Source organism: Panthera onca, chromosome A2 (genome assembly GCF_046562875.1).
Source record: "Panthera onca isolate mPanOnc1 chromosome A2, mPanOnc1 haplotype 2, whole genome shotgun sequence".
NCBI lineage: Eukaryota > Metazoa > Chordata > Mammalia > Carnivora > Felidae > Panthera > Panthera onca.
This window is the reverse complement of record NC_138340.1, coordinates 143,008,013-143,034,741: the sequence shown is the minus strand read 5'-3', so window position 1 is coordinate 143,034,741 and position 26,729 is coordinate 143,008,013. Positions and strand designations below refer to the sequence as shown.

General features: G+C 37.6%; 1 protein-coding gene across 5 annotated transcripts in view; it reads left to right on the top strand.

Moving 5' to 3' along the window:
• The window catches only part of GRM8 (glutamate metabotropic receptor 8), a 759,243-nt gene that overhangs the window by 676,321 nt on the left and 56,193 nt on the right, over nt 1–26,729 (top strand). For all 5 annotated transcript variants that reach the window (XM_060633021.3, XM_060633020.3, XM_060633022.3 and 2 more), the window contains exon 9: nt 2,041–2,976. In XM_060633021.3, the coding sequence (XP_060489004.1) occupies nt 2,041–2,976 (936 nt within the window). The remainder of the gene's footprint in view (nt 1–2,040; nt 2,977–26,729) is intronic.

Sequence of the window (26,729 nt, the reverse complement as noted above, 5' to 3'; positions counted from 1 at the left end):
CCTTGGCATCATCCATCAGAAAATTCCTGACTGACCTGGTTAAGACTACATTACTGGGGAAGGTTGAAACTGCAGTTAGATCTAGGTAGTAAATGCCAGTTTAAGACTTGGGGCTTTAACCTACACGATGCCATTTGGGACCTTTGGTTTTCTTTTGTACACTGTCCTTCCTTTCTCACAAATTCAGCAAATATTTGAGGGCAAATTGTGTGTCAATCACTGTTCATAGAACTTACCATTTATAGTAGCTACTTTTCGTAAGAAGTTCTCTCCTATGATCTATAATTCCAGTTTGTAATATTAGTGTCCTGCTAAAATGATTGTGTTTCTAATAAGGTAAATGTGGTATTATGATTTATAATAAGAAACATATGGTCTTTGACCTTATTCCTGACACAAACTCCTAAAACCTTTGGAATTTTCTGTGATAAGAGCAATAAAGGTGTCTTAATTATGTTAATGAGGTGACTTTTGGAAACCCTCTAGATAACCTACGGTTGGGGGCTGGTTGTCAGAGGAATCAACCATGTGAGTAGGAGATTAGAAATTTCAGTCCCACCCCAGACTTTTGGGAAGGGAGAGGGGCTAAAGGCTGAATCGATGCCAATGGCCACTAATTCAATTAATCATGCTTATGTGATGAAGTCTCCATAAAGTCGCAAAAGGTGGGAGTTCAGAGAGTTTAAAAGTTGGTGAACAGGTGGAGATTTGAGGGGAGTGACATAATCAGAAAGCATTGGAGTTCTGTGCCCTTTCCACACACCTTCCGCTATGCATCTCTTCCATGTGGCTGTTCCTGAGGTATATCCTTTTTATAATAAGCTGGTAATCTAGTAAGTAACGTGTGTCCTAGTTCTGTGAGCTGGTCTAGCACACTAATTGAACCCAAGGCCGGTGTTGTTGGAACCTTCAATCTATAGGTCTTTCCGAATCTGCACATGTAACAACCTGGACTTATAGCTGATATCTGAAGTGGAGGGGACAGTCCTGCAGCCCGAGCCCTTAACCTGTGGGATCTGATGCTATTGCCCGATAGCCAGTGTCAGAATTGAGTTAACTTATAGGATGCCCGGCAGGGGTCTAAGATTGCTTCGTGGTATGGGAAACCTCCTCTTCCCTACCCCATACATGTTGAAACTGGGTCCAGAACCTTTAGTAAACAATCAAAGAAGAGGTCAATGATTGGCAGAATACCCTTAAAATAATATTTTATTTTAGTAGAGGTATTCTGTGATTTAATCCAAAAGAGGAAGGTAGAACCTGAAGACTGAGTAGATACTAAGCACATTAGGGTGACTTTCTCATTTATACCAGTTTCACTGCTTTAAGCCACTTATAAGACTAGTTTTTTTCGATTAGAAACATTGCCATCAAGCTATCTCATTCAGCGTGGTCTTTTTCACAGCGTGGAAGTGCAAAACTGGGGGAAATAAAAGTCTATTTCATGCTTAAATGGAGACAAAAACATTAATATAGTTATCACCACGAGAACATGAGGATTATCAGAGACTAAAGTAGTGAATTTTCCCATTTCCTTTCAAAACTGACACAATGTGATTTGAATTTCCCTAAATATGGTGAAGAGCCTTGGATCACTCTTTTATATGTATGTTTATATCCTAAGCCAGTGTTTCAGGGACTCTGGCATTTATATTTGTGATTAACTCTAAAACCTATTTCCATGGGGCTTTTTTTTCCTTTCCCTTTTTCTCTTTCTTTCTTTCTTTCTTTCTTTCTTTCTTTCTTAGTTTCAAAACTGTTTGGGCCAATAAATCTTTCTACGAATGTCAGATTGGTCAACATTGAGGAGGTAAATGGAAACTAATGACACTCATCAAGTTGATGATATGAATGATTTATTGGACCCAATCATTTAACACTTTCAAAAAGTCAATATTGGGGAAAGAAATGGGGCACTTATTATGGTAAACTGTATTTGCGCTGTCAGCATTCAATGATTTATTACAAACCTGTGGCTAGGATTAGGATATTATAAATGGGGGGGGAAATGGAAAGCTCATTAATTTTTTATCCCCACAGGTGGAAGACATGCAGTGGGCTAATAGAGAACACACTCACCCGGCGTCTGTCTGCAGTCTGCCCTGTAAGCCTGGGGAGAGGAAGAAAACAGTGAAAGGAGTCCCTTGCTGTTGGCACTGTGAGCGCTGTGAAGGTTACAACTACCAGGTGGATGAGCTCTCCTGTGAACTTTGCCCTTTGGATCAGAGACCAAACATCAACCACACAGGCTGCCAGCTTATTCCCATCATCAAACTAGAATGGCATTCTCCCTGGGCTGTGGTGCCTGTGTTCGTTGCAATATTGGGAATCATCGCCACCACCTTTGTGATCGTGACCTTTGTCCGCTATAATGACACACCTATTGTAAGGGCTTCGGGACGAGAACTTAGCTATGTGCTCCTGACAGGGATTTTTCTCTGTTATTCAATCACCTTTTTAATGATTGCAGCGCCAGATACAATCATATGTTCCTTCCGCCGGATCTTTCTAGGACTTGGCATGTGTTTCAGCTATGCAGCCCTTCTTACCAAAACCAACAGAATCCACCGAATATTTGAGCAGGGCAAGAAATCGGTCACAGCGCCCAAGTTTATTAGTCCAGCATCCCAGCTGGTGATCACTTTCAGCCTCATCTCCGTCCAACTCCTGGGAGTGTGTGTCTGGTTTGTTGTGGACCCCCCCCACATCATCATTGACTATGGAGAACAGCGGACTCTAGACCCAGAGAATGCCAGGGGAGTGCTCAAGTGTGACATTTCTGATCTCTCGCTCATTTGTTCACTGGGGTACAGTATCCTCTTGATGGTCACTTGTACTGTGTATGCCATTAAAACGAGAGGTGTCCCAGAGACTTTCAATGAAGCCAAACCTATTGGATTTACCATGTACACCACCTGCATCATTTGGTTAGCTTTCATTCCCATCTTTTTTGGTACAGCCCAGTCTGCAGAAAAGGTAAGTACAAGAATGCATATGCCAACCCTTCTCTGGATTTAACTTCTTTCTTTAGGATGCTTTCCCACTTTTCTTTTGGCTTACTTATATTCTCTCAAGATGATTCAGTCTATTTTATTCTTATTCTGATATTCATATATATATATATACATATTATATATATATATATATATATATATATATATATATATATATATAATTATGAAATCCCTCAAGGTCACTTAACTTTGAATATGTGTTGACTAAGGTTGATTTTCCATGAAGAATGCTTTCATGTGTCCACCTTGGCAGAACTGAAAACTGAAAGATCTCACATTACTTTCTGGGTTTCTCTTCCCAGGTCTGTTATCTACTAAGATGACTGGTTTTTTTTTTTTTTTTTCCTAATGTTAATTAAAAATGAATGGGAGAAAAGAAAGTCAGACATAATTCATAGGGATGAGCTATCCCAGAGATATCCCATTGCATGACAAATGCCTCCTTTTCTGGTTGTAATGTGACTCTGGGAATAAGCTGCTCCTTAATAATTATGATGGTTTTAGTTATGGAGGCAGAGCTTATAGTAGAGCAACAACCACTACAAAAAAAAGCTGAAATGGCTTAGTTCGATCTGTGCCATCTTGCTACTTCCCTTCAGCCTCCCTTCTTATCACTTTTCCATATGTGAAAGGTGATGTTGAAGGATTTAAAAAAAGATAGCAATGGGCAGTTTTACAAAAAGCAGTTTCGAATTTTTCAGAAGGTGAAGATCAATTAAATCTTGTAAAATAATTTTCTTTTGCCACGAATCTCCAATTAACCTTTCTCACATAAATCACTGCAAGTAAAGAACATCTATATGTGAAAGGGAATACGTGCTGAACTGGATGCATGTAGTTTATGTCCAGAAAAGCAGAGAACTAAAGTTAAACATGAATTCCAAGCTTTGGGTAGTTTAACAGAGACAAGCTGTTTTATAAAACAAAGACAAATGCTATCTTTCTGAATGAATAGTCCTTCAGCCCTAATGTGCGTATGAAAAAGTTATTCTCTCAGAATGAGGGTTTAAAGATTCTTCCACCCTCTGTCATCAGAAGTTAGGAGGAAATCAAGCATCCTGGGGGCAATTACATTCCCTAGTCTCTAACATTCCAAGTGAGGTCATGCATGACTCTTAAAATCCCAACTAATTCAGAGGAAAAAGTACTCAACAAGGGCACAGAGAGTTCATTAGTATGAGCATTCATCCCTTACTAGATCAATGTGGCTTTCAACCATGTTTGGACAAAAAAAAAAAAAAAATGTACTTCAGCAAACTTGCTGCTGAATAGAAAAAATTTACCATGGGTTCCAGACCTGTGACCTTTCATGAGTGAGGTGGTCTGATAGAAGTCCATGAATATTTTATGTAGGACCAAGCACATGGCAGGAAAATAAAGTAAGGCAGTTTGACGCTCTAAACCCAATAAACATTATATTTTGACATATGTAGATAGGAATTTATTAGGATCAAATTTGTAAATTTGACTTAGGAGAGAATGCATGAGCTGGAAAATAAATCTCTCAATGTCTGTTGGGTCTGTTTTGATATAGTTAGTTGAACTAGTCAGGGCAAAACAATATTCTTCAGAGTCTGGAAATGTCTGCATTAGGTGAATTATTAATAACATTAAGTGGTACTTGTATTTGTATTTGAACCTAGGACTGCCTTTTTTAATATACTGTTTTATCTGAAAAGGGGCCATAAGTAGTTTATTTTGCTTTCTGGGTAATGAATACTTACCCAGACAAAATCTCCTGAGTTCTGACATCTAACTTCCTTTTCTTTTTCTCTCTCTTGCTTTACATTTATAAATGATCCTCTACTCTTACTTTTCACATTGTGACTTTCAAGGGCAGTGGGGGTAGAGCAAATACAAATAAGATGATACGTCTATTTGCATAAGTCTTTCAGTGCCTCAACTTTTAGAATAAATAAAATCATGGTACGACATTAAGCAATTAGATAGTATCATCACAGCAGTGCAAGCATGCATTATACGAATAAGCATTCTTAAGGTAGTCGAAAAAAGGTGACCATTGTCTCTCCGAACTAGAATCCTGCTAAACTGGGGCTGTCCCTCAGCAGCAGTGCCGGAGGAAGGAAGAATTTCAGGGTAAAATGGGCAGGAGAATACGCTGAGGGCGGGGAGAGACGGCTGGTGCCACCATGCCCTAATTGCCGCTGAACACGTGTCTGAGACCTGGAGTTTGTGTGTATAGTTTCAGGGACAGACATTTCCATGCCTACAGAGGTCTGACTGAATGCTAGACACAATTCATTTTTTTCTTTCTTAGCTTTGTGAATCAAAGGAAGTCAGAGAAGCACATTGTGAGACAAATTAGAAAATATGTTAAGTGGATTTATTTTGTTTTCATGATATAATGGAATGTGGAAAAGACTGAAGAATTCACTAAGAAACACAAATTGTGGGAATCTTCAGAGCATTGTAATGTCCTTAGATTATTTAGTCAGTCTTAGGAGCTACTGAATTTAGACCGGCTCTGCATCAAGAGCTGTTAAGAAGCTAAGATTTGGCTACTGAGGTATTTTATAGAATATAATTATGTGTCATCCTAAGGCTTCACATAAAATTTGCTACCTGCTTGCTATTCTCTGTCAAAATATCTTTACTATTCAAAACAGTACACAAAATGCACGAGAAGATTTCTTTTTCACGTTGCTAAAATAGTTGACACCGATATTAAAAGTGAATAAAACTCGCTATCTCTAAAAAAAAAAGGCTTTATATAAGTTTTATTGACTTGGAGGACCAAAGAGCTGGTCAGCCCTCCATTCTCATTTCTAATGCTCAGCCAATTAGCCCACGTTATCAACTTGAAGTGTTTGTAGCAGGCAGTACACACATCCATTAATTCAGTAGATCCTTATTGAGCATTGTGTCCAGTATTGTGCTTATTATTGAGCCTGTGTCAGTCCGCTTCCCTGAGCCTTCCTTGTAAGACTCAGTCTGGCTCCCGGCCGATGCCTGCCTGACGCCTGCCAGCACGAGCAAGGTGCCAGGCTCAAAGGCAGGAGAAGATGAGGCTCAAGGGCAGGGGAAGATGGTGAGGAGTCAGATCTGAGATGAGAAAGCAAACAAGAGAGCTATGCATCCTGTAACTGTATGTCAGTGACATAGAATTCATAACACAGGAGACAGCAGAAGAGCAGAATTTCTTTCGGTATGCATTTAATTATGCTTCTTAGAGTAATCTACAAAAGAAAACTCATCTAACCATACAGGTCTCTCTGAAATTATAACAGAAGTAGGAATAAAAGCTAAAATCAGTTGAATAATTTAGACAGATGTTTTGGAAAACCCCTGGGTAAAATCAAATTATAAAGGTACATTTTACCATTCATAAAGACAGACAGCTCTGTGAAGTAAGTCTTTATTCAATGATAAAACACCATTTAATTTTCCCACTATTTTTCTCAGATTTTGAAATCAAGTTGAATCATGTTTTTCCAATAGAAATTAATGACATCATTTATTAGATTTGTACCTACGGCTGCATTCCACTAATTTCTAGTGGAATTTTCTTTTCCTATAGAAAAGTGGTGTGAAGGAAGGGTTGACACACTGAGGCATGATCATGGACTCACGCAAACTCTCATAATTGTACTGAAAAGACAAAAATAATAAAACAGAATTAGTGCAATAGACAGGAAAAGAATCCTCAGGGATGGTGAGGGGCTGTTAGGATGGCAGAAATCTCTGGAATACATATTTTACCACCTCTAATTGCACTCATAAAGCCAAGGTAATCAGACAAGGGTTATGACATTGCCAAGCTCCAAAGAGCACAGTGCTTCAACCAGATCATTGGGTGGAAACCAAACAAAACACCCTCAAAGCAGAAAAGAAAGCAAAACTCAAAAATTTCAAAAACGCCTATATGCGAAAGCAACCTTTCTTCCCTTGGTGCATCATGGTCCAGTAGCTCAAGTCAGAAACCTGGGAATTGTCTTAGAATCCTCCCTCAGCACTCTCCCACTCTTTTATTTCTTCCTCTCACCTGCAGGTGTCATCCTTGAAAAATTCCTGAGGGGAAAGAGTATCCATTTAATGTATATCTGAGTGAATATGTCTCTTAACATAGAGGCTTTCATGTAGTACCTTCTCAGTGAATGCCTACTCAATGTGTCCACAGAGTGCCTTGCACAATAGCGATCTTATATAATACTGTAATGCTTATTTACGATTTCAATTAGACTGTGATACAATGGGAATCTTATATCTTCATCTTATTGTGATCCCCATTACAACAACTTTTTTTTCAGGAAAACAAGTTTCCTCATTCTAATGATGGGCCATATTCATTTCTTTTAAAAAATGTTGTCATCACTTATTCTGAAATAGGGCTGCTAAATACGTAGGGAGAAAGGCAAAAAGGAATTATTATAGTTGTCTTAGTTCTGTCTAGAATACAGAGAACAAATGGGATTTGGTGCAATTAATCAAATACTTTTGTCTTATCATCCTTCCCTCGTTCTTTTACTGCATCTGTCTGTTGAAGGGCAGAAGAGTATGGGGGTACAGAGATGGATAATGGAACTGAGGAAGAGCTTAAGCTCTGGAGAAGGTGGATTTGGGTTCAAATCCTGACCCTGCTAAATTGGCTGGGAAGATGTCGGCAAGGGCTATACTTCTGAAGGTTGTAATAAATTCTCCTGGAGAATGCAAATTCACATGGAAAACAATATAAAGCGGTCACTTGCCATCTGTACCCAGCCCTACTCATATCCTGTAGAAAAGGCAGGAAGATGGGTGACTTCAATAAAAACAAATGCTTCTTTTGTCTCATTGCGGTGTGTTTTTTGGTACTAATAGATACCTCAGGGTAGTTTTGCTGAGAATGACATGATATGAGTCATGACAGGTGTTTAGCATGTAATAAGTTCATTCCTTGTTGGCTGTTACTATTATTAGGCTATAATTTATGAGGACAGGGATCTTATTTGGTTTTGCTCACCATTATATCCTCATCACCTAGTTGAGGACTGGGCCAGCATAGAGTCTCAAAAAAAATGTGTTTAACGACTGAATACATTTATATTTATCCAGATAGTTGTCTCAATTTCTCCAGCCTTTTAGACCATGTCTGTGCAGCACCCCCACTCAATGTGTTTCCTAAAATATTAGAGATTTACACCAGGGTGTATATCATCCATATTAAGTAAATTAAAGAAGGCAACAAGATCTGTAGGACCCAGAGAATGGGAAGGGAGGATTGTTCCTGCGGCAATGCGTAACTGACTTCCTATATTTAGCCAGAAATACTGGAAAGTGTCATCAGAAATCAATTGCTGAAATATGTTAAATTTGAAAAGTGAGTAACTCTAACAAGAGCTGTGAAAGGTAGTTCTGAAAAGAATGATAAAATTACTGCTGTAGGGAAAAGTTGAGATGAGAAAAGAAGAGCCTGAGAACCCTGTCAATATCACCTAAACGACGATGGAAGTGATTTTTGGAATAGATCAGACCAGAGTAGTTCTCCAGCCACACCTGTCTCTCAGCATTGCTTCATTTCCTTCGACAGGAAGGAAGTGGAAACAGGATAGATTTTTTCTTTCCTAGTCAATGTACAGTCATTTGAAGCAGATGCCTTTGAAGGCTTCAAATAGATGCCGCGGTTTCATGGCATCTATTATCGTGATACCTATTTCAGGTACGGTGGAAGATTGTGTCCAGACGAGATGAGTCATACCGCACTAGCATACCAAACCAGAGTTGCAGTCAACTCCAGAAGGGGAAAACCGAATAGAAAAGGGAAAAGGAAAAGCAACCAGAAAACATTTATGTAATCTCATTTACGCAGTCAGTTAAAATGATATGCTTGTGAAGACACAGAAGGAAAAAATGAAATAAGAAGATTCTAGGGCACAGCGTAGGCAAGCCTGTTAAGTGGCTCTCCTAGAGAAGGCTGCCTTAGCCAGGCTTATTACTTTTTTTCCGGTTGTGCTCCATATTACCACTGCAGAAAATTGCCAACTTACACATTTAGGGCAATTCTTTTGGGGATGCCTATCTTATCTGACAGTGTAAAGAAATATTTGCTCAATGAACCTTGCTTAGATTCCATGATCCTACTTTTTTGGGCTCTGAGGATGCTGTGAGGCCTCGGGCTACTTAATTTAAACATTTGGCTGTTAGTGAGACTGTAGTATTTACACATTCATCTTTTTTTTTTAATTGAAATTGAATTTGCAAAGGGTTTGAATTTTCTATGCCCAAATTATAATAATTTAATCAACTATACAATTAGATAGTCAACCTGGGAACTTAGTCCTACAGCTAACTCATCTCATTAAAATGGTTTAGCTTTCTTAATATGTTTAAAAATCTAGACTACTAGATTTGATTAAGACTAAAGTATGAATTTTTTCAGTCATAGTGACCATGACCTTATTTCAGAAATGTTCTGGGGGAATGCCATACAAATAGACTAAATTTTTCTTCTATATAGACAGAACTTTAATGATACCCCAGACTGTTGATAGTACAGAATGCAGTGACTAATTTACTTGTATAACTTCAGATTGCATTTTCCGTGATTCAGTAGATGCTTATATCTTATGGAGCACACAGGGTGCCAGGGAGAGCAGATTGCAAGCAAATAGTTCCTTTTGGCTGTAACCATATCACATTTGTATGTTATGAAATTATTTTTTAAATCTCTAAATGCAGTATCATATGGGTTAGTACCACCCACCCCAAAAGTGTAGAAAATATTTAACCAAATATTAGTATAAATTCCAGTTTATCAAAAATAAATGCAAAGCAGAGTTATTGGCATCATTAAAAGAAATGTAAAAGAAGAAACTTAGTCTGGCTTCTGGTTCACAATATGGGCTGGCATGAACATATATATCCCTTCCCTCTAAGGCAACAGTGAAATTTAAAAAATAAGAAAGAAAAAAAGAATGAAAGAAAAGAAAAAAGAAAAAAAGGAAGAAAAAGAGGACAGGGAAGAGAGAAAATGGGAAGAAGCCATTATATTTTTAGAGCCAAGATAAGATAGAACAATTTGGGAAAAGTCTGAAAAATAAAAGTCAAATGGGTATGATTTATAGAGAAATTGAAAGAAGGAAAGCACAACCCAAGAGACACAAATGGTTCTTACCATGACAGTTTCAAATAATTTCTAACCCTGGAGTCAGCATAAAGACCGGACATGGGCATGGGAGTGACCATCAGCAAAATTATTTAAAAAGCTACATTTCGAAATAGCTAGTCCAAGTGAGCTTCTCACTTTCCCTTTCTGTTCCAACTTTTTAAAAATGTTTATTTATTGGGGTGTCTGGGTGGCTCAGTTGGTTGGGCGACCGACTTCAGTCAGGTCATGATCTCACGGCTTGTTGAGTTTGAGCTCCGTGTTGGGCTCTGTGCGGACAGCTCAGAGCCTGGAGCCTGCTTCGGATTCTGTGTCTCCTTCTCTCTCTGCCCCTCCCCCACTCATGCTCTGTCTCTCTCTGTCTCAGAAATAAACATTTAAAAAGTTTTTTTTTAAACCAACATTTTAAATAAACATTTAAAAAATTTTTTTTAATATTTATTTATTTTGATAGATGGAAAGTGAGCAAGGGAGGGGCAGAGAGAGAGGGAGACAGAGAATCCCAATGAGGACTCAAATTCATGAACCCTGAGCTGAAACCGAGGGTCAGATGCTTAACTGACTGAGCCACCCAGGAGTCCCCTCCTTTCTGCTCCAATTTAACAAGGAGAAAGATTACAGGTATTAGAGAATTCTACTCTCAAGAATGGGAATTATCTGATGGTAGGATTATGTTAGTCTACTTGTGTGGGTATAAGGTACTGAGAAAGAAACCACGCAGAATTTGAAGTAACTTTATTTCAGACAGACATGAACAGGTGGGCAATAAGAAATACATCTTCTATACAAGATAGAGATATGATAAAGGTCTCAGCTCTTAGATAAAGTTCCTCCTGTGGTAGGTCGTTTTGTATGCCTTTATCCATGCATCTTCAAGAGAAGCCAGCTGGGTACAACTGTCACCAACGTACACAGGTGTGTGGTCAGCCCTCCCATCCAAGGAAAATGGACCCCACCAATAATCCTTATCAACCAACCTGGCCCTACATCATAATCATACAACAGCCAAGGATGTCGTGGTAACTGAAGACCCAATGTCGTTGTTTAAAAAGACACATACACACATACAAACACACACATACACACAACAAAACCAGGGGTAATTCAGAAAACGCAAGAGAATTTTTAACAACAGAATTTTAATGAGTGTTCCAGAGAGAATCCAGAGAATATTGAACATACACACATGCATAGGTTGCTGTGGAAAAGATCAATCAGAAAATAAGAAAATGACCCTAGAAATTAAAATATGAATGTGAAAATAAAAAGCTGAACAGTTGAATGTAAATACGGGATAGCTTGGGTTAAGAGTGGAAATCTGAAGGGTGAAATCAGAGGAAGAACCAAGAAGAAAAGGAGGAAAGTGAAAAAAGGAAATCTGAGCAAAAGTTAGCACACCGTGGGGTGCCTTGGCGGCTCAGTCGTTGAGCAGCCGACTTCGGCTCAGGTCATGATCTCACAGTTCATGAGTTCAAGCCCCGCGTCGGGCTCCGTGTTGACAGCTGGAGCCTGGAGCCTGCTTCTGATTCTGTGTCTTCCTCTCTCTCTGCCCCTCCCCCACTCATGCTCTGTCTCTCTCTGTCTCAGAAATAAACATTAAAAAAAAATTTTTTTTTTTTAAAAAGCACACTGTGAGAATGGATGCAGGATTCTAAAATATATCTAATAAGCATTGAGAAGAAGAAACAAAGAAGGAAAAGAAATGGCCAGATAAAATAAAATAAAATAAAAAACTAGAAGTTTCACAAATTGAAGAAAGACAATTTTTAAAATTGAAAGGCCCGCACATCTCAGTAAAATTGCATTAATTGAGGGAAAATTCTAAGAACTTTTTGAAGGGAGAAAAGATACATACAAGATATGAAAACCAGACCTCATATGCCTCCCTGGATTCTAGAAGGCAATGAGCAAAGACTTTCTAAGGGAAAGTATTTTAAACTTACAATTGTATAGCCAGCCAAACTATCAATCAATGTGAGGCTAAAAATGTATGTGGCTCAGAAAATCTGATGCCTACATATCTCATATATGAATTATTCTAGATGTTATCCAACAAAATAAGAAAAGCATATCTGATATGAGATGAGTAACAGTGGCATTTCATATAACCTCGAAGAAATGAAGGTATTTAAAAAGGGATTATAAAAGGATCTATTGGACCCTAGTGTCTAATTACCCTTTAAAAGGTAGAGTTTTAGTAATTATGGTTATTCTTTCTCTGCAAGCCCAGTCTTGCTACCTGGATGAATCTGAAGGGAATAACATTCAGTAGCCATATACAAAAATCACTTACTTTGTTAGAAGAAATCTGGAAACGAAATACAGAAATATGGAAATGAATGTTAATATTCATTAATATTAATATTGTAAGCCCTGTTAAGTTAAAAATATTAACACAACTTTAAAAACTTGGGTGATGACTAAAGAGGGGCAATAGAGAAGTTGTGTAGGCATATTAAGCACTCACCTTTTACTGAGAGCAGTCAACAGATACAATCCAAAATTGATAACCCAAGAGATAAGTGCATGATTTAAACCACAAGAAAAAACAAAATAAAACAAAACAAAAAACATCCTAAAATGTGTTAATTCTCTAGAATAGCATCAGGATATGGGAAGTTGGGTGATGGAGGGTTTTTATTTGAGAAATACTTAGATTTTATTTCATTTAATAAATTTACTTGATAAACATAGAATTGACTGCAAGAGAAAAGTTTAAGTGAAAGTCTCAGGAAAAACCTTTCTAAGACAACATGAATGCATATTCTCATATCGGGGCTTTTGGTATGTAATGTGTATTTTGTGAAAATCTTTCAGATGCAGAAACGAGTGAGGGATTTTGAATTTGTAAAATGACATGAGATTTTTTGATCGTCACAGTTTATAAATTCCCTCTTTTTTAGGATTTAGTAATGCCATTACTAAATAAATATTTTTAAGGGCCACAATTTAAATATTTGTTTACAGTCAGTGATTACATTTGGTTAGAAATATTTGTTAAATGGAGTGCCTGGGTGGCTAAGTCGGCTAAGCATCCGACTTCGGCTCAGATCATGATCTCATGGTTTGTGGGTTTGAGCCCCCGCATCAGGCTCTGTGCTGAGAGCTCAGAGCCTGAATCCTGCTTCAGATTCTGTGTCTCCTTCTTTCTCTGCTCCTTCCCCACTTGCTCTGTCTCTCTCTGTCTCTCAAAGGTGAATAAATGTTAAAAAAAAATTAACTTACAAATATGTGTTAACTGCTATATGAAGGGACCTTTGCTTGGTGTTTAAGAAAAGTAAAGATGAGTAAGAAGTTTGCTATCAAGTTGTTTAGGGTCAAGAAGGGGGCCAAACCAAGCACATGGATGACCAATACAAGGCAGAATAACATAAATTGAGGCAAAGTGCCTACTCTGAGGTCTTGGGGCCACAGACAGAGAAGGAGGAAGGTAGCATATCCTTTTGAGGGATCAAAAAAGTCTGCATGAAGGAGGTGGAAATGAAACAGGTAGTGTGTAAAACCTGTGACTGAAAGGAGTGTTCACCATAGTCACAGGGAGAGGTGGGTGACCTATCCATCCCAACGTGCCCTGTTGTTAATATCACTCCTGTTATCCTGAAAAAGTATTTTGGGCACTAAATTATATTGTTACTCATAAAATACGATCAGATAACTGGCAGCCATTTTGTGGTGGGACTTAGGCCAAGTTTGTACTGCATTTGCTAGGAACTGAAGTATATTTGAATGTTTCTGAGCATGGATGTATTCTCAGCACAATTCCATTTTGTGAGATTTGTCTGCCCAGTGGTGAGTCAGATGAACTGTAGTGTGCAAGGATAAGAGAAAAGACAATAGCAAGATTATTGAAGAAATCTAGGCAAGATATATTGGGGGCTTGACATGTGGCAGGGGAAAATAGAAGAGACTCATTTCCAATTGAATTGGGAATGGAGGAAGACAGAGTAGGAGGTGAAGCGTTGGCACTGTTTGGTCTTGTGATTCCTAACATTCTCTGTGGCTGCCAGTAGGACTCTGTCTAAAAAAACTTAAAGCAAGAGTCTGTGGTTTTTCCTCTGGTCTGAGCTAAAGGAGGGAAAGCAATTCTTTTCAATTGCTAATGACTGCATCTAACCAAGTATGGAGAAGGATATTTGGGCCAAAATAGTGAAGTTGGGTAAAAAAATCAGTTTGTGGGGATAAAGGCAAAGGTAAGGATACGAGGAAAAAAATCTCTGGTGGACTATGATTTTCAGTAACCAAATCTGCTACAACATTCAAATGAATTTTGATAGTTGAAATGAAAAAGCAAATTTGTTAGAAATAAAAGTTAAATCATTTCTAAATGACTATTAATCAATTTAAATATATCATCACTTTTGTCATTATGTAAATTTGGGTGTTAAATGGATTTTTATATTCCAGTAATCTTGGGCAAATTTTAGGGTAATTTTGGTTTTCTGTTTGTCATGGTTGTGACCAGATTCAGTCAGTAGTTTTTCCTTTACTATATATCCCCTTTTTCTATAACTTTGGGCACCTTGCATACAAAAATCTGAAGAAGCCAAATTTCAATTATATGTTTTTCTCTCTAAAATCATTCTAAAATGTGATGTGGTGAATCCATGTGGTAATCTGCAAGGTTCTACATTGCAGCAGTGTTCTAAATCTTGTTCACAGGGAGTGATTTTGAACCAATCAAAACCTACACCACTAACTGTAAGTTTATTTGTTTGTTTGTTAAGGATGACTGGAGGTTGTTCTCATTTTGAAAAAAAAAAATCTTCTTAGTTCAAAAATTGCAATCAGTTGAATGTTCTCATTGGAATTTTAGACTCGCTGAGTTATTTGCGCAGTCAAGTTATCTCCAGAAAAATACCAAGGACTGTAATGTTTTCATCTGTCCGTTGGCCCAAATCCTGTAGAATACAGCTCCTAGTATAACCTTTGCGAGTGTATACCAACACACAGATTTCACACACCATATACATACAGCTTTGTAGAAGATTTCATGTTCTCAGGCAAGATTAAATGTCATATGTTTCTCCTACCAGCTGTTTTTCTCTAAAATTCTCATCCACACAAATTGAATTGAATTGAAAATAGTACTGGTAGATTGTGAGCCTGTCATAAACCCATAAAGTGTTTACATCAGCAGCTTATCATTGTAGCACTGTCCTTTCTTCAACACAACACTTTCCCCGAGTTAAAATGTCCAATCAAACTGCAATGTATTGAACATTTGGTTAGGAACTGAAAGCATGAAATAAAGAATTATATTTGGAATGAAAAAGAAAAATATGTGTAGACGGTGGCAAGAAAAACAGCAATGACTAGAGACAGTCCATACCATAGCATCATAAAGAATATATCTCCACAGAAAGCTCTCAAACTACTTCTACCACACTTATTATTTTACAGTGCATTTATAGAGAGAGCACGCAAACATTTGTGATTGCAATGATACCACCATCTTATGTTCTATCCCCTCCCCTGCACTCTGGGAAGCCATATCGCTTTGCATCTCTTGGTGTTTCTTTGCCTCCTTGATCTCATCTTCCTTCTGCTCAACTTGCCCCTGATTTTGGCCTTTCTCTCAGGCACCATTCCCGTGGAGCACTCGTCATTCGCATGGCTTCCGCTATAAAAGCTACACTCATGGTTTTGAACGGCTTTCTTAGTGCCTGCTCTTTTACATGCACACAAATGTTAAACTAAACAATCCCAAACCAGAATCTGAAAGCAATCCAAAACCCAAATTGTGAAATTAAGATACCTAAAACCCAAATTTATCATGTTTGAAACAATCGCTATTTAGTGAATGCCTCCTATGTGCCAAAAACCAGGCTAAGCGCTTTATGTGTAAATGATCTCCTTTCATCTCTAAGAGAAGCAGAGAAGTTAAGAATTTTTGCGACCATGAGGTGTGCCTGAGGCTGAACCTATTGTGTTTGACTACAAGTCTCATGATTTTAGCTGCTGCTTTATATTCTCCATTATGCGTAATCTTCATGTTTATTCCCCTCGTGTATCAACATTATCTGTTTTTCAGAGCTCCAAACTTGAGAGTTAGCACAAGATTTCCTCTTCCCTTTTCTCATTTATACTCTGTCAACAAATTATATTACTCCTTTGAAACTGCTCCTAGATCCATTCTTTCCTTTCCACTTCTAAGGTCAAATCCTTACTCTAAGGCTTCTTCAGTGACATAAGCTGACCTTCTGGACGTGTACCTTGAGAGTGACTTCTAGATTTCTGCCATCTGATGTTATTCCATATGCTTCTTCTGCTTTGTCACTCTTTAAAAAATATTTACTCAGTCAGTCAATTTTACTTAACACCTTTCTTCTGCTCAATGCTGAGAACATTGAGGGATGTGGCCTACCTTCATGCATCTAATAGGGGAGACCCCTTTTAAACTGGTAATTATAGAATAGTTACTAAATAAAAATTGTTATAGTTGTTACCAAAGATGCTAGGAAGGGTTCTTTTTTTTTTTTAAAGTTAACATGTGCATAAAAGGAAACTGAAAAACACGAAAAGCAAAAAGCAAAGTCATCCATAATCACAAGCAGTTTACAGTTTGACTTCTAGGTCCCAGAACTTGGCTATGAAGGGTTCTTAAACTAAAATTATTTCCTATTGACTATTAACTTTTCAAATCTTGTCTTTCTACTACAGCCTGTCATTTCAATGCAACCAGTGTTCTTACCAAATCAACCAATCCATAAAAGTCTTCTTTAACTTACAAAACATTACAGATTCTGAGCATATATGGACTCTCTCTGGGTATCCATTATTTTACGTTTCCAAATTTGTGTTCTGTGTTCTTGGAGCATTTATGCATCTATGGTTGTATGTATGATTGTATTCCACAAACCCTCTGGGCAGAGAGAATAAGCATAATTCTTTTGTGTTCTTCCTGATTCTCACTTCTTGCTAGCCCCACAATGGCTGTCAAAGTAAGTTGCGAATAGTTGTCAGCTAAAAGGTTCTTGTTGAATTAGATGAACAGGAAAATGATATATACATTTTCAAGCCAATTCTGAGTCAGTATGTGCCAGAAAGTGAGTTAGACAAAAGTGGGGATATATTTGGGCTGAATGGTTCTTATCTCCTTCACATCTCCGTAGCGTTGATAAAGCAAGTTATCTCCCTGAAACTCAGTCTCCTCATCTATAAAACGAGGGCTTGACTAGGCAACCTCTCTTCCAACCTCATTTGGAATGTGAGAGCCTAGGGAATAATTGCCTCCAGGATTTTCTCACATTTCTCTGAGGTCCCTAATTCTAAGATGCTCTCATTATAAAAGAAAATTGCCAGTTACATAAGAAATGGCCAAGCACTTGGAGGAGTGACCTAACTTTTAAGCAAATGCATGTGAAAATTATTATGTATATGTAGCGAAGGATGCAGATTAATGCATGAAGCATTTCAGAAAACAAATGTGCTTGAGGCAGCCATCGGTCTCACAAACCTTAATCAAGTGCATTCACATCAACATAGCACGATACAGAAGTATGATCCAGAATCTGAATTACTTTTCCAAAAAGCCCTATGGGGCATGTACTCACACCATATGTTTCTTTCAGTTTTACTGAGATATCTTAGGCAGGAGAATGAAAAAGGCAACTCAATACTCGATATTCCACATTAATTTATAAATTTCTTTGCTCTCTAGTTGAAAAAACAAACAAGAAGGGAGAGTTATGAGATACAGCCGACAGTAGACATCTTCTAGTTCATCTGATTTTGCTAGTTTAGCTTTTATGTACCTTTTCTTTGGCACATTCTATTCATCATTACTCCTTGTTTATCATTCAGATCATTTCCCCAGCTAGAAATACATGAGCCACTGGCTGGAAGACTTTGATGTGACCCCAGAGAAGTTAATGTGTGAAGTAATCTCTTGTTAGAGATTGATTTTGATTTCACCTCACATTAGTGAGTACCTTATCCCCTTCTACCACATTTTCTTTGTACTTCTAGTCAATGCAGTATCATAAATCCCTCTGCCACAATGCCTTAGGAAGAGAGAAGGAAATTATGTCTACTAAGTAGCCCTCTTGTGACAAATCATAGCGTTGGTAACAAGAGTCAGTTAAGTTTCCTTGTATACCTGTGAATTTTTTTCCCCATTTTATTTTTTCCCCTAATTTCACTCATCCTGTGGACAGTGGAAGAAAGCTGATGCTTTCAAGTTCTTTTGTAACTGAAAAATATAAAAGCTCTTATTCTCTTGAAAAGTAATTTATGATAGTTTAAAGACTTAATTCAAGTATGGAAACCATGTAGGTGACAAGAGTTTTCTTCCTATTGGTGGTGAAACTTATAAGACCAACAGAGAAATATATATATATATATTTGTCTTGAAACATAAAGGACATATTTCTAGTGCAGAAAATATTTTAAGGTCAATTCTAACCACAATGTGTAATAGTTAGAAATTGGGCGCTAATTTAAGTAACATCCTGAGAAATTAAATTGCATTCAGTCTAGTTGCATGGGGGCAGCATGGTATGGTGGTTACATACAAATCTTGCTTTGACATTCTGCATCTTCTTCCTTCTCTACATTTTGTGCTAATGCATTTGGGTGCTTGAGACATTTTAAGTTTATATTCTTATTATGTCAATCTGCCCTAACTATAGCACCCTATCCTTTTAGTGTAGACCTAGTCCCAAGCAGATAATAGATGTTTCATATTTTCATCTGGTTTAATAGATTGGGCCTAATTATTCAATACCGATTATTTCATGATTTTGTATTTAAAGTCAAATTATTTTTATGACTGCAATATGACTCTAAATAGTACTAGAGGAGATGTTACAAGTTTGTTTATAAGTTGTTTTTATTTTTATTTTTGTTTGTTTGTTTGTTTTGGTCCTATTCCCCACTCTTTAATAATATATTCTATCAGGAGATACTCATTAACTGTGTGATTTAAAAAGAAAATTGTGGGGTGCCTGGGTGGCTCAGTCGGTTAAGCATCCGACTTTGGTTCAGGTCATGATCTCATGGTCTGTGAGTTCGAGCCCCGCATCAGGCTCTGTGCTGACAGCTCAGAGCCTGGAGCCTGCTTCAGATTCTGTGTCTCCCTCTCTCTCTGCCCCTCCCTTGCTTATGCTCTGCCTCTCTCTGTCTCAAAAATAAATAAAAACATTGAAAAAAAAATTTTTTTTAAATTAAAAAGATAATTGCTGTATTTGTAATATATGATTAAAAGCATGAATGATATATTTTATGGAGGAAAACAGCCTCAATTTAATGTCAGTCAATGGAAAATACCTTGATAGTGAAATTCACTTTGATATAATTCCTAGATAAAGTATATAAAGGTCAAACCATTTTTGAATTTACAACCCTCATGTTATAAATTCCTTAAGCATTACTTCTTTTTCAAACTGCTTCACATTCTCTTTTTCAGAATATTACGGTAATTTAAAACTCTTCTATATGATCTGGTATTATACCAAAGGGTCCTTTTTCTTACCACTTCACTACTGGTTTCCTACTGTGTGTTAGGAAGGCATGGATGCTTGCTTAGGTTAGTCTCGTATGCCAAAGAAGCATGCTTCCTTCTGATTCCTGTTAACCAAATATTGATTTTCAGTCATTTAAAATCTGAACAAACTCCAGCTTTTATTTGAAACCATTCCAATATCATCAATTGCATTCATATTTGGGTTTTAGTTTCCTGTAAGAGGTCTTACCAGATGATTCCACAAATTCTCTCTCAGTTCTCCAGGGGAACAATGTCCAGAGTTTCTTTTATCAGTGCTTTTTTAGCAAACCATAGCTTACAAAGGGATTCTATTTTTCTGATTAGCTAAAATTCCCTTTTTCATATTTTATTCCACAGTTTCAATATTTTACCTTCGTTTTCGAATAGTTTGTCCATTTCAACTAATCTCTCCCACTGCTGAAATGAAATCACACATATAATAACAACAAAAGAAGAGCTACATACCTGTATTTTAAAATATAATTTACCATAACATCCTGAAATCTCAATGCCTTCGAATAGTAAAGCAAATTTGGAAAATTTTATATGTATAGAAGGAAAATTATAAATATTTATCATATTAAAATATTCTGTTTCTGTATGGAGTGCTGATAAGCAAAAAAATATATCTATTCCATTTTATATCTCAGCTCAGTATATATTAAGTCATTTCCCAAACTTACTTTTAAAAAAAAAAAATATAAGGTAGGGCTGTCAGATTAATTAAATAAAAATTCAGATAGTCAGTTAAATTTTAATTTCAAATAAACAATGAATAATTATTTTCTATAAATATGTCCTGTGCAATATTTTGACATACCAAAATATTATTTATTTTTAGCTGAGATTAAAATTCAACTAGGTGTCCTGTATTTTGTCAGGCAACTCTATGCTAGGTTGATTAGACTAGATTTATGAAACAAAGATAAATAAACACGAAGTTAAAGTCTTCAAATTATTTGCTGTAAGAATTTAGTAAAGCTTTATGTGTGTATTTAAGGCACAAGAACATTAATTAACAGTGCAAATATGAGTTTAAGTTACAAGAAAAAGTACATCAAAATAGACCAGTGTTCCTTGGATAGGTGACTTTAAAGCTTGATGACTAATAGTTGTGGTGATTGGAACAAAGGTCTCCCACAGACGTGGACATTCTAATCATTGGAACCCATGAGTGTGTTATGTTACATGGCAAAGGGGAATTAAGCTTGCTAATCGACTGACTTTAGAATAGGTAAATTATCCTGCGTTATCTAAGTGGGTCCAATGTAACCAAAAGGGACCTTAAATACGGAGAGGGAGATGGTGTCAGTAATGCCACCTGACAAAGGTTCCACTGGCCATTGCTGGCTTTCAGGATGGAAGGGGACACTGAGCCAAAGAATGCAGGCAGCCTCTAGAGGCTGGAGAAGACAGTGAGAGACCTCCAGAAAGAAAGCAACCCTGCTGACATCTTGATTTTAGCCCAGGGAGACCCATTTCTGTCTTTTGACTGCCAGAACTGCAACATCAATTTATGTTATTTTAAATTACTGGGTTTGTGATCATTTGTCACGCAGCAATAGGAAACTAATACAGTAGGTAAATATTATGTATAGTCGGTGACTCCTTGGGTGATTTTCTGCTGTTTTCAGACATGGCATACCATTCCTTAAAACCAATTTTCTTATAATATTAATAATAATGAATATGTAAGTATGTTTAATGTTAAAATATTTTTAAAGTATAGGGATGCACACTTTGAAACATAGTATATTAAGCTGATATGCTGTACATTAAACATTTTAATTTACATAAACGCATGTGCATAGTGAGTGAAGCTGCTTTATCTTTGCATTCTTTTTCATATTTAAATATCTTATTTATTTGGCACAGACAAGATTGGCTTATATTCTTTACTGGCACTTTTTCTTGAGTAGTAAAGAAATACTAAATTTAAAAAATGTGTTTATTCCACAAATGTATATAACAATAAAAAGAAAAGGGCAATGAAATATGAATTGCCTTCCATATCTTCTAAGTTCATTAGTGTGATAATCTCCCTTTTTTAAAACAAAGTATATACTTTATTTTTTTAATTTTGTTAACGTTTATTCATTTTTGAGAGACAGAGAGAGACAGAGTGTGAGTGGAGGAGGAGCAGAGAGAGAGGGAGACACAGAATCTGAAGCAGGCTCCAGGCTCTGAGCTGTCAGCACGGAGCCTGATGTGGGGCTCGAACTCACTGACCAGAAGATGATGACCTGAGCTGAAGTCCAAGGCTTAACTGACTGAGCCACCCATGTGCCCCACAAAGTATGTATTTTAGTTATAAATATAAAACACCCACCTTATAGGAAATGGAAAAATGGAAAAAAGAAAAACAAAGGCACTTAACTCCTACCATCTAAAGTAATTGCTGTAATCTGAGAGAACGTTTTCTTCCAAAAGTAGGTTTTAAACACTTTTGAAAGAAGATTATGTAATGTAGCATCTATGGATCCAGTAATATACCAGGTATATTTAAATTTTTTCCTGATAGTAGACATTACTTCCTTTGAATTTTCACTATTATAAATACATTGGAAACAAATTCCTTATCTAAATATGATTTTCTACAATTTTCATTGTTACTTCAGGATAAGTTCCTTAAATAATTATAGAATAAAACAATAGGGCAATTTTGTGGATCGTAATGTTCTTTCTCAAGCTAATTCATAAATTAGTGATACTAATTCAAACTGGTATCAACACTAAAGAAAGTTACAGATTTGGTGCCTTCTTAAAAGCCTTTGTATATATATAGTACTGACTTTGGGTGTGCAGATCTGGCTTTGAAGCCTAAAGTTTCCGAAGTCCGAATTGTTTAAACTCTATTGTACACCTTCCTTTTAAGCATCCTCTCCACCTTCATCGAACTGGGCTACTATAAAACCACACAGAAATGGAAATACACCTTACCCCACAGGGGGTGAAGTCCTATGGCTTGTTGGTATTGCAATTCCAAGTCAACCAGAGAAACACAATCAGATGGACCACAAACTCCTCTGCAGCACTGCCGTTTAAATGACTAACTACTGAGCTCCTTGAGGCCTGGCATCCTCTTCTCTTTATCTCTGTGTTCCCTGTACCCAGCACAGTGCTTGACACATAGTAGATAGGCAGGTCATTTTTGTGGAAGTAATGAACCAGTGCATAAGTGCAGGAACAAGGCCAACTCTATTCTCCCCATGTTGTTTCTTTTTAGAACCTGATCACGGAAATAGTGTTCTCAACACACCCTGAGAGAATGTTGAAAAACACTGTACGTGGGCACTTTTCATTTATGAAGAGAGTTGTACATTTCATAATATACACCTCTGACTGTGATGGATTTGGCATGGTATGTAATCTATTTAGGTTGATTGAGAATTCATTGTGGACCTACCAGCCTCTAAACCTCCTTCCTCTCGCTACCTGGTTCCTCAGTGTTTTCATTCTTTTTCTTTATTTTATCACCCAGAAAACAGGTTCCACCTGAGTTCAGACCCATTTGTCTAAGGATAAAAGCAAAGAGAAGAGAAGAGAGGGGCTGATCAAGGAAAGCACAGACTGTGACCTGATAGTGCCGGTCAGTTGAGGGACTGGAGGTGAACATTATACTGACAGTGTTAGTGCAGACTGGGAAGCGGTTCTGGGAACCTGCAGTTCCCGGCTGCACGGTTCAGTTCTGTCATTCCCAGCCCTGAACTTCCCTGAGAAGTCCTGGTTTAAGAAATACTAAACCTGGAGCGCCTGGATGACTTGGTCAATGGAACATCCAACTCTTGATTTTGGCTGATCCCAGGTGACGGGATTTAGCCCCACAGAGGGCTCTGCCCTGCACATGGAGCCCTCTTGAGATTCTCTCTCTCACTCTGCCCCTCCCCTGCTCACACACGTGTTCTCTCTCTGTGTCTCTCTCTCTCTGTAAAAAAAATAAAAAAATAAAAAAATAAAATAAAATAATAAAATAAAATAAAAATAAAATAAAATAAATAAAATAAAATAAAATAAAATAAAATAAAATAAAAATACTAAACCTGAAATGAGGCTGGTAAAGCCAGTGATGGGAAGTCAAAGCTTTTGAGTTTGGGTATTCTGAGTTTCCTCAGGCTTTGACAAAACAACCCATGTGGAGCTTCCTGATTTGATGCCTCCACAGACAGGTGCCAGGGTTCCTCATGGAGAAAATGACCCAAAGCTTCAGGATGGGGACTGCACCCATTCATTCAATAGCAAGTTGTTCTTTTTTTCCCTAAAACAAATTCTGTCTCCACCATTTGCTAGCTATGAGAGTTTTAGTAAGTGATGTAAATCAATTAAGCCTCATTTAAAACGACCTGTGTATTGGAGGCAATAATTATCTACCTCAAAGGGATGTTGGAACATTGAATTAGATATCTTTCAAGTGGCTGGGAAATATTAAGCACTCAATTAATGGCAATAATACTTACTTTTAGTATTACTTGGTTATATTGTGGTTTCCACACTGCATTTAACTTCATAATGTCCTCAATTTGTAAATGATTTCACAACTTAATGTGGGGTTTTATTCAACTCCCCCTTGTATGTCCAGTTTAAATTATTTATGATCATATCAGCCATTCTGTGGCTAACCATTCTCTAACCAGTCATGTATCTATTCTAATATTGTAACCATAAATTATAAGAAAAAAATCATTAAAAATAACATTTTTTCTCAAATATTTATTTTCTTGCCCCTGTTTTCTGTGTCCCAATATGCTTCCCAAGTTTATTCTGAAGTCATCATTTGTCTCCCCACCCCACCCTCCCCAGGATAATTAGGAGTCAGTAGCAATTAGTTAATTTGTTAAGTCCCCACATGTAGGTTTGTGTCATGAAGAGACAACCATATATAGATCACCTTGGTCAGGTCTGTGTAGAGCCACTTCCATTGGTTCCCTCCACTCATATGGTTTCGGTGTGTGCAAACACAATTATTGTCTGATATTTATTTACTAATAGTACTGATTCACTTAACAGAACAGAATTCCATATAGTTCATGTCATTCTAGGATCACAAAATTTCTTTTAACTTTTCAATGTTAATTATATTAGAGAGAGAGAGAGACAGAGTGTGAGCAGGGAGGGCCAGAGAAAGAAGGAGACACAGAATATGAAGCAGGCTCCAAGCTCTGAGCTGTCAGCATAGAGCCCAACATGGGACTCAAACCTCAAACAAGCCACGAGATCATGACCTGAGCCGAAGTTGGATGCTTATCTGACTGAGCCACCCAGGTGCCCCTATTTTTTTTTAATATTTATTTATTAGAGAGCGTGAGAGACATAGCGTGAGTGGAGGAGGGACAGAGAGAGGGAGACACAGAATCCGAAGCAGGCTCCAGGCTCTGAGCTGTCAGCACAGAGCCTGACGCAGGGCTGGAACTCACAAACCACGAGATCATGACCTGACCTGAAGTCGGCCAACTGAGCTACCCATGCACCCCACAAAATTTCTTTAAAGTTTCCCTATAGATGTCATCCATTCTTCAAAACACATGCTAGATCATTTATTTGAGAGGCAACTCATTTGATTTAACCAACATAACCTCTCTAGTTGATGACAGTAAACAAATCTCATTCATTTATAATACCAAAAAAATGCATGTATACAAAGATATAATGAAACATGAAATTTAGGCCAAGAGCTGAAGTTAGAAATGTGTTCTTCCTCAATTACAACTAATGGATACTCTAAGGTGAGGGTTTATTAAACATGCTTACGTGTTGCAGTCCTATACTTGCCCTTCCTGTACAGATACTTTTCAACAATGATTAAAACAATAACAATGAAGGAGATTTCCTACTGAAGAGTGACGACAGAGAGAGGGAGGACCCAGAGCCCAGAAAAGATATCTGGATTGATAAAACTGGGGTTATTGTTGAACATATTATAAACTTGGAAAATTTGGGGGTGAATCACACACCAAGTAGAGTCATAAAGGGGGAGCGGTTAGGTACAGCAATGTTTCTTGCAAAGAGAAGCATGCCCCCACAGAAGGAACTGTTACCAGGAGCAGATGCTTCATTCAGGCCGTGGCTATCATTCGGAACCTGGGCAAAGGAAAGTTGATACTTAAATACTGCCAGGAATGGAGGGAAAATGTAAATAAATCGGATTTCAAAAGAGAAGAATGCAGGAGGGTAGGCAGAGAATGTACTGATCGAGAAGCAGTTATTGACCCCCTGCTATTTGCATTTGGGCAACTCAGAGAAGTTCCCCAAAGGAAATTACAATGTATTCAAGGTTACAGTCACTAACAACAATCTCTAATTATGTAAGAAAAAAGGATATATCTATAGCCAATATTTATTGAGTATGCCAGGTACTGATCTAACGAAATGTTCTAAATGTATTAACCCAATGCATCCTCACACTGCTGCCATAAGATGTGTGCTGTTATTATTCCATATTATAAGATGAGATGGGTAAAGAAATTGACGTGTAGAGAGGAAGGGGTGAAGCTAGGTAAGTGGCAGAGCTGGGATCTGAAGCCATGCTGGCTGGCTTCAGAATCAGTTTCTTAATCACAGTGCAGTCTGCCATGAGGAAAATCGTGTGGGGAAAGTAGAGGTGGGAGAAGGATTTATTTGATCTTGGGTGATTTGGAAGACTCCATTGAGAACCTGTTAGGGTTGGACTAGCTCCCTCTCCTGTGCTTCTGTGATGTCTTTTGTATGTCTTGCCCACGTAATATACTGCATTATATTTTACATACTGGTTTGCGCCTGTCTTCACCACTCGATTGTTATTTCCTTGAAGGGAGGAATTGCTTTCCTTTATTCATCCTTGTTAACATCCTTGTTAGTAGAGGCCACACAGAAAAACATTCAGGAACTGGTTCTTCCAATAAACAAATTAGTGAGGATTTAAAAGACGAGTATGGTTTTCAGAGGTAGAAAAGGGCTTATTGGGAAAGAAGAGTCCCTTCTGGGAGTTTTCAGTCAGAACCGTCAGAAGATCTAAAATCTATATTGCTGGGGAACCAGGTTGCTCAGTCGTTTAAGCATCCGACTCTTGATTTTGGCTCAGGTCATGATCTCATGGTTTGTGAGTTTGAGCCCCAAATTTGAGTTTGGGATTTTCTCTTTCCCTCTCTCTCTGACC